General features: G+C 44.9%; 1 protein-coding gene across 4 annotated transcripts in view; it reads right to left on the reverse strand.

The window, feature by feature from the left end:
* The window catches only part of LOC138758445 (ras GTPase-activating protein nGAP-like), an 84,635-nt gene that overhangs the window by 25,483 nt on the left and 46,701 nt on the right, over positions 1–12,451 (reverse strand). For all 4 annotated transcript variants that reach the window (XM_069927361.1, XM_069927362.1, XM_069927363.1 and 1 more), the window contains 5 exons: positions 12,063–12,142; positions 10,915–11,068; positions 8,008–8,106; positions 4,545–5,093; positions 3,212–3,356 (listed from right to left, as the gene is read on the reverse strand). In XM_069927361.1, the coding sequence (XP_069783462.1) occupies positions 3,212–3,356; positions 4,545–5,093; positions 8,008–8,106; positions 10,915–11,068; positions 12,063–12,142 (1,027 nt within the window). The remainder of the gene's footprint in view (positions 1–3,211; positions 3,357–4,544; positions 5,094–8,007; positions 8,107–10,914; positions 11,069–12,062; positions 12,143–12,451) is intronic.

The raw sequence follows: 12,451 nt of genomic DNA on the forward strand, positions 1-12,451 counted from the left end.
GCATTTAATTTCACCTCCATACCCCAAAATTTAATGAATCCAGTGTGTGTGGGGGTGTAGATGTGTGTGCGTGTGGTGTGTGTAGATTTGAGTGAGTGTGCGTGTGGGTGTAGATGTGTGTGCGTGTGGTGTGTGTAGATTTGAGTGAGTGTGGGTGTGGGTGTAGATGTGTGTGCATGTGGCGTGTGTAGATTTGAGTGAGTGTGTGCGTGTGTGTAGATGTGAGTGAGTGTGTGGATGTGTGTGTGTAGATGTGAGTGTGTGTGTGTGGATGTGAGTGTGCGTGTGTATGTGAGTGTGTGTAGATGTGAGTGAGTGTGTGTGTGTGGATGTGAGTGTGCATGTGGATGTGAGTGTGTGTGGATGTGAGTGAGTGCGTGTGTGTGGATGTGGGTTATGAGTGTGTGCGTGTAGATGTAAGTGTGTGTGGATGTGAGTGTATAGATGTGAGTGTGTGTATTGAGCACACGTTTATATGCCTATACATGTGCATGTGGGTCTGTGGGAGGGGGGAATAGGAGAGGTGAAAATGACCCTTGACTTTGGAATACCCAGAGGGAGAATGGGAAAGAGGTTATGAGGAAAATGAATAGTAAATGAAACCGCTGGAGTTGTGAAAGCAGAAGTTGCCTCATTTAATGTATTTTAAGATTCAGAGAGGTTTTTTTTGGATATTAGTGGTAATAATAGTGTGGGGAAGAGGAGGAGCTGAGTTCACGCCCAGATCAGCCGTGATCTTATTGAATGACGGAGCAGGCCCGTGGGGCCGGATGGCCGACTCCTCGTCCCTTTTGTGATGTTCCAACGGTGCAGTTATCCCACGGAGTGATGCCAAACTTCAGGCGTGATGATGACCCTCTTGGATAAAAACAACAAATGCAATCTCAGCAGCATCTTCACTCGGAGATTCCATTCACTTCATTCTCCGCAGATGCTGCTTGACCTGTACAGTGTTTCCCTCATCTTCTGCTTGCTATTCCGATTTCCGTCACCTGCCATTATGTTGATTTTCATTCTCTAGTCTAAGGGGTCTCCAAAGTCCCCTGGGGGGGGGGGTCAATGGGACTATCCAAGAGGTCAAAAATGCAAGGGGGATTGATAAATTTGATTGAACTTTTGGGGTCAAAAGAATTATAGAGCCTGATTGCCCCGTTCCTGCCCAGAGCCCGATGTCCCTGCTCTTGCCAGGAGTCCTGGGAGCGCAAGCCGGCTTCTTCAATGGGGAAGCCACCATACCGATGCTGAAGACTTGGACCCATCACTTGCTTGGTTAATTTACAGATCTGTTACTTGGCAACTGGGGTGTTGCAACAAAGTTTAGGTTGTTGCTGGGAGGCCTGGGCACCATGCATATGGTATGCAGTTTCCCCTCACTAATCCACATGAAAACTGAACGTCTATCTATTTATTTATTAATGTTTTTAAATGCCTAGGCGTCTATTAGGGAGCAAGGATTCCTGGAAGGGGTCAATGATCTAAAAGGTTTGGGACCCCTGCTCTAGTCTATATCTAATATGTTAGGTAAAACGATAATTAGTCATCAAAAATCACTCCATACCTTTGAATAAAATATGTCATATTTCTAAAATGAGGCCATTCTACCTATTGAGTTCATACAAGCTCCAGAGCAATTCCCATGATCCTGCTCTCCTAATTATTTCCCTGTCATCCAACCCCTCTCAGAATTCTATTCACCCACACATGAGGGGCACTTTACAATGGTTGATAACCTGCCATTGGGAGGGGACCCGAACGCCCAGGGAAAGTGTGCACAAGAGGAGTGTGCAAACTCCACCCAGGCAGCATCAGGTCCTTGAGAGTGCGGCAGCGAGCGGGCACTCCCTGAAATGCCTCAGGAGCCGAAGGGTGAATGAGGTGTGCTTTGGAGGCACAACACTGTTGGGTTCACCACTGAACAACAGACCCTGTGGCCACAAAAGCTACAGTGGGGGGGGTGGGAGCCACTGAAGGCGGTGACATCAGAGGAGACCCTTGATGTCTCCAAATGGACTCTCTATTGACTTCTCTTTCTTGTTTTAACAATGGATTCATTGATGACTCTGCAGGACAAACAAAGGAAATTTTTTGGTCTATTTTGTGTGCACAACGTGAAATCGAATCTTGAAATTCAATCTTGAATCTTGCAGTCAGGAATGAACTCAAGTCACTGGCGCTCTGAGTCCCACCCGCTGCATTTGACCTGCACCCTTTTCTGCCTCTTTTAAAATTCAGTTCAGTTCATTGTGAGTGACACTGGCAAGACCAGCATTTATTGCCTATCCTAAAAGATGCCCCTAACAAGATGGTTGTGCGCTTGAACCACTGTAATCCATGTGTTGAAGGTTCCCCACCACCACCACAATATTGCCCTCAACAAGATGGCAATGTGCTTGGACCACTGTAATGCGTGTGTTATTGGTAAGGGAGTTCCTAATTTAGACCAAGTGATAATCAAACCAGAATATTCAGTCACTGTACATACTTGTGCAATAGTTGAGTTATTTGGACAAATTTCTCTGGTCAAATTTTGGACGGGGTTTTGACTTTTACATGGGTCATACTTTTGACCGTGGTAATGACCTGCATCGTTCAAATCATCGAGAGCTCTGATGGCCGGGACCGGGTGGTGAGTGCATATTCAGAGCATCGGGAGCTTGGATGGGCGAGCGGCCGAGGTGAGGGTTCACAGTCGGGGCGTCGGGAGTTCAAATGGTTGAGCGGCTGAGGAGCTCAGATGGCTGGGCAGCCGAGACATGCGTTCACGATGGGACATAGGGAGCCTCAGTGGGGGAGCAGCTAGGGTGAGGATACACAGTCAGGGTGTGGGAACTTGGATGAGTGGGCAAGTGACTGGGGCGAGGATCCACAGTCAGGGCGTTGGGAGCTCAAATGTGCAGGCAGGTGTCCAGGGCGAGGATCCACACCCAGGGCATGAGTAGCTCAGATGGGTGAGTGGCTCGGGCCAAAAGTATGGGGGTCTACTTTTACATGGGATCAACTATTACACAAATATATATGGTACTTGACAACAATGTTTAATAATTCTATAAAATTAGTGATAGAAACAGCATCCATTGAATCATAGCCAATAATTATCCAATCATGTAAAGACCATGGAAAAGCATCGATCAGATTGACCAATGATGGGTTGGGGTGGGATGAAACATCTAGTCTACACCCAGCCACCGAGAGGAGGCTGACTCAATCTTACCGAGAGTTTCCACCAGGTACTTCTGTCCCACCAGCTTCATGAATTCATCGATTGCTTTGGTTGTCAAGGTGTTCTCTCTGAAGAGCACTGAGTGGTTTTCTTCACAACGATCGACTTCCGCAATCCCAGATTCAATCAGGAAGTCCTTCAGAAGGGAGACGGAGCCAGAAAGGGTGGATTTAGTGGCAGGGAGAAGGATGGGACAGAAAAGTTGAATTTATCATCCATTTCTAGAATTCCCTTCTCCAGACAGGTTACTCATTGATGCCGTTCAAGCTAATGATCAGTAGATATTTGGGCGAGAGAGGAATCAAAGATTAGAGGGATCAGACAGAAAGTTGTCCTAGGTCAGATCAACCAAGATCTAATTTAAAAAGTGAAGAGTTCAAAAGGCCAAATAGTTCATAATGAGTAGGTCAATAAGTCCTTCTCTTTAAATGTTATTTGTCACATTACACCTGGTAAGGAGAACACAACCCTGTCCTCATCGAGGGGTCAGCAGGGGAGAGGGTCAAGAACTTCAAATTCCTTGGTGTCAACATCTCCAAATATCTGTCCTGTGGCCTCCATATCAATGCAATCATGAAGAAGGCTTGTCAGTGGCTAGATTTCATGTAGAGTTTGAGGAGATTTGGAAATGTTACCAAAATTTTTTACAGGGCTAACGTGGAGAGCATTCTGTTTGGTTACATCTCTGTCTGGTATAGGACAGGAAAATCCTCTCAACAGTCAGTCATTTTTTTCAGTTGGGAACCTTTAATCAAGACTAAAATGGGAAGGGGACAGAGCAAGTAAATAAGCAGGGAAATAAATGAAAGAAGGACTGGGGAGGGGCCAAAACGTGATATTTAATTTTAAATGTTATTTACAAACTGGTGTGAACTTATTCTAGCCATTGAGACCTGTGCCATTGCACCCAATTAACCGATAACCCTGCACAATTTGGAGGGTGGGAGAAAACCGGAGCAGCTGGGAGGAAACCCACACAGACTCAAAGGGAATGCATAAACTCGTTGCAGGATTCAAACCCAGGTTGCTGGCACAGTAATAGAATCATGCTGACCGCTGTGCTAACAGAAGAAGAGAGGGCAAGAGACCACTGGTGACACAAGAAAGTGAGAATGGAGGCAGGTGAAGATGGAAGCAGGGGAACCTGGTGGAGATGTGAGTGGACAATTCAGTGATTGGGTTGAAGGTTGACCGCAAGGTTTACACTTGGTCTCACCATGTCAATGGAGAAGACATAGACAGATGTGTGTGGGTAATGGTGAGCGGGAATTAAAATAGCTGGCCCCCATGAGGCCCAGCTTGGAGGCTCAAAGTGCCCACGTACCTTGGCTTTGCCGACGCTTTGCAGGACATGGACCAGTGCAGAGGCCACCTCTTCCTTCTCTTTCACTTTCAAGACCGGTTCCAGAATGGTGCACAGGGAGGTATGCTTGGAGATGAGGTACTCCGCAAACTCCTTGTACTGTATCATGGGCAGGACCTTGATGTTCTGGTAGCGCAAGCTGAACCTGATGGTTGGCATGACCACCTTGCCCTTGCCGAGAGTCTGGACATTGATGGTGTGCCACCTCTCCACATGTTGGCGCCCTGTGACCTCGGCAACGGGGATGGTCACCGTGCCTAGGGCGCTCATCTCTTTCCTCTTCTTCTCTTCGTCCCTGAAGAGGTGCAGGGTGACTTCCTTCACAGGGGGCAGGTTGTTAAACTCAAAGTGCTCACCCCAGAACAGCTCCCCATTGTTCAGCTTGCTGGTGGTCCGGCTGTACAGACAGCCGTCAAGATGCAGCTCGCAGAAGTACTTCTTCCCGGACGCCAAGTCTTTTGCTTCATTCACCCACAGACTCAACATGTTCTCCACCCTCTCACGATTGTCCTGAGTAAAACATCAAGGAGGGAGATAAGATGGTTAGGAGAGGAGGTGGAAATCAAGAGGATGCTCCTATTAAAGGCTCTGATATCTCGGTGGTTAAAGCACTGGTCATGTAAACCAGAGGTTGCGAATTTGTTCCTTGCTGGAGCCTCATTTCTGTGAGGGGTGCTGGACAAAGTGGCGACTCTCTGTCTTCTTAACAGTAGATAAAGTTAAAGAATTTCATGTATGTTACATTCTACATGTTAAATATTATGTGACAACAATGGAACATTTTATCTTTTTACTTTTACCATTAGACAATCTCACTACACTTCCAAAACCCTAGACATTCCAGACCAGGGGTGCCCAAATATTTTTGGGTGTGGATCACATACAGAAAAATATAAGGGAGTCACAGGCTACGCACATTAAAGTTTTCAACCACCAGCCGTTTAAAGCCTGTACAGAGCCAACAGCAGTTGGACTGGGAGCCATTTATTTCCTTCTAACGGGCCACTTAAAAATGGGCAGCAGGCCACAGTTGGCCTGGGGGATGTAGTTCTACCCCCCCCCCCCCACCCCCGCTCCAGACTCTGGAAATATACTGTAAAGGTTCAGTGGATCAAAGACTAGAAACATCACCTACGTAGATGGGCTGGAAGGCCTGTTTCTGTGCTATCATGTTACTTATTTATCTATCTGTTTATTTATTTACAGTACGGTGTGAGCCGATTCCAGCGATTTAAACCGTGCTGCCCAATTGCACTCAAATTAACCTGGAAGGGGAGAGGAAACTGGAGCATCCAGAGGAAACCCAGGAACAATGTACAAACTCCACACAGACAGCGCCAGATTCGAACCCAGGTTTCTGGCACTGTAAATAGCACCACGCTGACTGCTTTGTGCACCCAATTCTATGGCTCTATTTCCCCTTCCACAAATGTTGAACATTTTCAGTCAATCGACACTCGGAAGTTGCCTTGGCCAATTCAGAAGCTCAACTCTGATGCTGTCTGACCTGTTGCGCCATTCCAGCATTCTCTGTTTTGATGAAGTGTTGCTTGTCATATACATTGTGCAATGTACATGTGCACCAGAATTCCTACTTGCTGCAGCTGAACTGGTAGTTCATTTAGAAAATAAATATCTACAATAGTAATTATAATAATTAAAATAAACTTGGATTTGAACTTAGGTAAAGAGACATTATAGACACAAATGATAGGCTGACAGACAGATAGATTGGAAGATAGATAGATAGATAGATAGATAGATAGATAGATAGATAGATAGATAGATAGATAGATAGATAGATAAATAGATAGATAGATAGATAGACAGACAAATAGATTGGTAGATAGACAGATAGATAGATAGATAGATAGATAGATAGATAGATAGATAGATAGATAGACAGACAAATAGATAGGTAGATAAAGAGATAGATAGATAGATAGATAGATAGATAGACAAATAGATAGGTAGATAGATAGATAGATAGATAGATAGATAGATAGATAGATAGATAGATAGATAGATAGATAGATAGACAGACAAATAGGTAGATAGATAGATAGATAGATAGATAGATAGATAGATAGATAGACAGACAAATAGATAGGTAGATAGACAGATAGATAGATAGATAGATAGATAGATAGATAGATAGATAGATAGATAGATAGACAGACAAATAGATAGGTAGATAGACAGATAGATAGATAGATAGATAGATAGATAGATAGATAGATAGATAGATAGACAAATAGATAGACAGATAGATAGACAGATAGATAGATAGATAGATAGATAGATAGATAGATAGATAGATAGATAGATAGATAGACAGACAAATAGATAGGTAGATAGAGAGATAGATAGATAGATGATAGATAGATAGATAGATAGATAGATAGATAGATAGATAGATAGATAGATAGACAGACAAATAGATAGGTAGATAGATAGATAGATAGATAGATAGATAGACAGATAGACAGATAAGATTGATGGGTAGACAGATAGATAAGATTGATAGGTAGGTAGATGGATAGATAGATAGACAGTAAATATTCATAGTTACCATCGTGCAAGGTAAAGAAGGTGGCATTACAGGTGGGCCTTATTGTGGTGATGCAGTAATTTATGATGAGAGCAATAAGAGGGGAGAGGGTCTAGAGCCTGATTGCTGTTGGAAGGAAACTGCTCTTGGCCTATGGGAGCACGAAGGTTAAACTACTGCATTAGCCAGAAGACAGAAGGGTCTGTAGATAGTGGAACGTGGAGCAATAATCTGCAGATCGAGCTGCCAGGAAAAAAAAGAACAGTTGATGTTTCAGGTCACGGCCCTTCATCGGGAGGATTTCAGAGCTGAAGCGTCTACCATTCCTTTTTTCTCACTGCTGAGTTCCTCCAGCAGATTGTTTGCTTGATGAGATGGGCTGCCTCTGTTTTGAATTATTGATCAAGCAACCTGAGTTTAAATCCTATCTGGAGAAGTTAAGCTCAATAAGTCTTGGCCGAAATTAATTATGGAACTAGTGCAAAAAAAAACACAGTTCATTTAATGTCCAGGACTTGAACTGGTCTATTTCCAGATCCACCTATGTGATTCTTAGCTAAAACATTACTTCTTGGCAATGAAGAACAGATCTAGACAATGGAAGAATCTGTTCTCACCTTTCCTCTCTCCTGTCCTATCATATCCAATTAATACCTTTTGTCTGTGGGTCTGTACTCCTATGCCACACCCCCCCCATTCTTTCCCTTTTTTCCCAACCTGTCTCTCTTTTTTAACTCATACCTTGAGGAAGAGCTCAGACCCAAAGCATCAGTAATATATCTTTACCTGAGTTCCTCCAGCATCTGTTTTTTCACTACAATCCCAGCATCTGCAGACTTCTGCATTTCACTTCCCCCCCTGTTCTGTCCTTACCTTGTTGGGCTGGACCGTCCGCAGCAGATTCTCCATCCATTTGTCTCTTTCAGCAGCTGATGTACACCCAAAGCAGCGACTTCCCCTGGAGTTAATAACCTAAAGTGCAAAGGGACAGGTGAGTCTTGGCAAAGCAGGAACGGAGGAGCATCAAGATGCTATACAAACTATGGGAACTTGCTCCACTATGGAAGGTCATCCACCTCAGCTCCAATCCCCACACTCTATGCTTTCCTGAGAATGTGTGTATCCCAGCGTCCACTGCACATAATTCCTGAGGATTCAGCATCTGACAATAAATAATTCCAAAGAATCACCAGCTATAAATGTTCTCAGTACAGGAACCAAATCCGTCTGGGGCATCTTATGGAACCAGAGGAAATGCATCATATGAACTAAGTCCGGGTCCTTGCAGTTCATGAACCAAATACACTTGAAAGACTCCCTCCCCTCCACCGGGCTCTAGATTATCCTTCTCCATAGTACCCTATCCACTCCTATATTGTGGGTCGTAAACACCCCATCCTGATATATCTTCTCTGCACCCATCTTTTAGTAGTTTAGCACAAGATTATTATAGCGCCAGTGACCCAGCTTTGAATCTAGCGCTGTCTGTAAGGAGTTTGTATGTTCTCCTTGAGACCTGTGTGGGTTTTCTCCGGATCCTCTGGCCTTCTCCCACCCTTCAAAACATACAGAGGCTATAGGTTAATTGGGCAGTCTGGGCTTCATGGGCCAGAAAAGCCTGTCACCATGATGTATCTGTAAGATTCGAATTACATTCAATCTTGTCACTGGAGTCAGTGAGATTCTTCCCGAAATTCAAGATGAGATTTCTGAGGCCTGTCTTGAGGCCCTGTTGGGGGTGGGGATGGTCAACTTGTCAAAAGTCCACGAATTAGGAAATTCTGTGAGGCTGGGAATCCTAGACTGCGATTCTCACCAATGGTACTCTCCTTCTTCGAACATCAAAATTACGGCACCTCCAGCCCATGAGGTTGTGCCAATCAATGTAAACCTACTCCACACCAAACTCACTGTGAGGCCCTGCTGAAGCAGGAAGCAGACACAAAACTCGAGGAAGACTGTACAACAGGCTTTATTCAGTTAAAAGTGGTAGCTGTACTGGTGGCTCCCGAGTGACTGGCTCAGGATAATATCCCGGGCGGTTGATTTACAGCTGGCCGGGTGGAGTTAGGTCTATTCAGGTCGGCTGATTGACAGCTGACCAGGAGTAGTCTGTCCTCCGGTGATCTTCCTACAGGTACAGGGATCACCCCCTGCAGTAGGCTAGTGGTCACAACACTCACCTCGTACCCATAACCCCCTATTTTTCTTGTATCCATGTGCCAGACGAAGAGTCTTTTAAATGTCTCTATTCTACCAGCCTCAGCCACCCAGTAATGTATTCCAAGCACCCACCACTCTCTGAGTTAAAAACTTACCTCTGACGTCCCTCCTAAACTTTCCTCCACTCACCTTTATCCGACTTCCTCCGGTATTTGCTTCTCTACCATATTCCTCCCACACACATCCCAATTTCACCCCAGTTCTCCTCCCTACCCCTACACACACACACATAATCTTCCCTTTCTTCATCCCTCTCACTAGCCAGTGGTTCTCAACCTTATTCTTTTTCTTTCCACTCACATGCCACCTTAAGTAATCCCTTACTAGCCACAGAGCACCGATGGCAGCCTAGTTCCACATTCTCAGCACACTTGTGGTTTAACAGACATCTCATGAATTCTGCCTACATTTTGCTCACACCTTGATGAAGAGCTCAAGTTGAAACATTGGTTCTGTATCTTTACCTTTGCTATATAAAGTGGGCTTACCCCCTCCATAAATCTTCGTCCGCGAAGCCAAGCCAAAGAAGATAAAGTGCACTCTGTGACCTGATGAATTTCTCCAGCAATGTTTTTACTTCAACCACTTTCGTATTTTACTCCTTTGAAGAAGGTTCAGATTATTTGTTTTTCTCATGAACTCCTATTAGATTTATTGGAAACTCTTATTGGCATTCTTTCTCATAGGATAGTCTTCTCATTCAATGCCTACCTGTTGCTAGGCACTGAATGATGCAGCCTGCAAGATATACTTACTGACAACAACACAGAGGCCATTTGGCCCATTGTCTGTACAGCTGACTCCCAACAGAACGGTTCTATCAGTTCTTCATTCTCATATGCCCATTAACCACCTCTTCCCCCCACCCTTTGTTGTAGTTTTGCGACTTAGCTAAATAAAGGGACAATTTACAGTGGCCTATCAATCCATCTCCACATCTTTGGGATGTTGGGGAAATTCAGAGCACCCAGGGGAAACCCACACCGTCACAGGGGGAATATGCAAACTGCACACAAATAAACACCAGCGCTCAGGATTGAACCTGGGTTGCTGAATTGTTTGTGTGTGTGTGTATGCACGTGCATGCGCACGCGCGCGCGTGTGTGTGTGTGTGTGTGTGTGTGTTTCTCTGTGTGAGTGTGTGGTTTTTTTCAAACATACCACATGGTAACAGCCCCTTTCAGCCCATGAGTCCGTGCCACCCAATTACACCTAATTGGCCTACAACCAATTTTTTGAAGGGTGGGAGGAGATTGGAGCACCCAGAGGAAACCCACACAGACATGGGGAGAACATACAAACTCCTTAGAGACAGCACCAGATTTAAACATGGACCACTGGTGCTGTAACAGCTATATACTAACCGCTACACAAAATGTGCTGCCGTTAATGTATTTATGAGGTGTGTGGATGTGGGTGCATGAATTCACTGCACCATCCACAGTGACATGACCACTTCCAGATGCCTTAGCCTTTAAGAAATAGAGACCCGGTGTGAAGCCCATGAATATATTCTTGTGGAGCAGCCGCTAGATCACAATCACACACAAAAATTACCTCAAAGCAGTATTTCTCTCCCAGAATACTACTGTGCAGTGACCTGATAATGACATTCGTCTCATTAGTCAGATCGAGTGTTTCTATTGGACACAAAGAGCCTGTCAATGACTCATAGGAGATGGCCTCTCCTATCTTCTGGATGCTCTGGTGCCTGGGATGGAACAGAGAGAAGTGAGTTAGAATTAGGAAGGGTTCAAGATTTGACCTTTGCATAATCATCATTCTGAAGGGGTTAAGACCGTTGTGATTTTTTAAAGATTTTGTGAGACTCTGCAATTGGTAGTTTCCTTGCATATACTCATATGAAGTGAAACACGAAAATTTGCAGACACTGGGATTGCAGTCAAAACACAGAAATGCTGGAGGAACTCAACTGGTCTTGCAGCGTCCATGGGAGGTAAAGATGCATAACAGTTAATACTCTTTGTATGTGTATGGCTGGCCTACCCCTTGCTGATTGTATCCGCGCTCCCCCTCCCTTTGATTTCCCCTAATAAAGATGGCTATGATATAACCCCTCCCCCAGAACAAGCTCGGGTCAGTAACATGAGACAAGCCTTTTGTTTATGGTAATAAAAGCCAATCAGTTTGGTAACTTCTAGACTTTGGATAGTCCATCAAGACATTTCAGGCCTGAGTGAAAAAACAGGCGTCTGAATTAAAGGCTGGGGAAAGAATGAGAGATGGATCAGTCCAGACCCGCAGACAAAAGGTGTTAATTGTATATTATAAGAGCAAAGACAAGAATTGATTTTGGCTCTGTGAAAGGGGACAGAGAGTAAAGGGAAGTGAGAGAGAGAGAGACAGGGCTAGAGAAAAGGAGACAGGGGTTAGAAAATGGTGGGGGGGTGGTTCTAATGGAAAACAGAGAAGTCAATGTTAATGACAGGGAGGATGTCCAGACGGAAGGTGATGTGTTGTTCCTCCATTTTCTGGATGGTCTCAGTCTGGCAGTACACGACACCCTGAACAGACATGTCAGAAGGGAATGGGATGGGGAATTGAAATGGGTGGCTACTGGGAGATCCACGCTATTCCGGTGGACAGATTGAGTGTTGACTATTGTGGGGTGTCACAACTCCACATCAGAAAGTTTTTCTTTGCTCCCAGTAAATCCGGATTATTGCTGCGGGCCACCAACCTACCTGTTGCTCCTCCTGTGTGGGGACTCCAATAGTTCCGATTGGCTTTGACTCTTCTTCTTCCATCTTTTCTTGATCAGATTCTAGAAACGGAAGGAGAGTATTTATTATGAAGCAGGACTGTGCACTTATCTCAAAGGGTTCTGATGAAGGGAGTGCGAGAGGGAGAGGGAAAGAGAGAAGGAGAAGGTGAGGGAGGGGGGAGAGGGAGAGGGTGAGGGAGATGGGGAAGTAGAAAGGGAAGGGAGAGAGGATGAGGGAAAGGGAGAGGGTGAGAGAGAGAGAGAAGGAAGGATGGTGAGAGGGAGAGATAGAGGGAGAGAGAGGGGAGAGGAAGAGAGAAAGAGAGGAGGGAGAAGGGGAGAGAAAAAGAAGGAGGGAGCAGGGGAGAA

The sequence above is a fragment of the Narcine bancroftii genome, chromosome 3, assembly GCF_036971445.1.
Source record: "Narcine bancroftii isolate sNarBan1 chromosome 3, sNarBan1.hap1, whole genome shotgun sequence".
NCBI lineage: Eukaryota > Metazoa > Chordata > Chondrichthyes > Torpediniformes > Narcinidae > Narcine > Narcine bancroftii.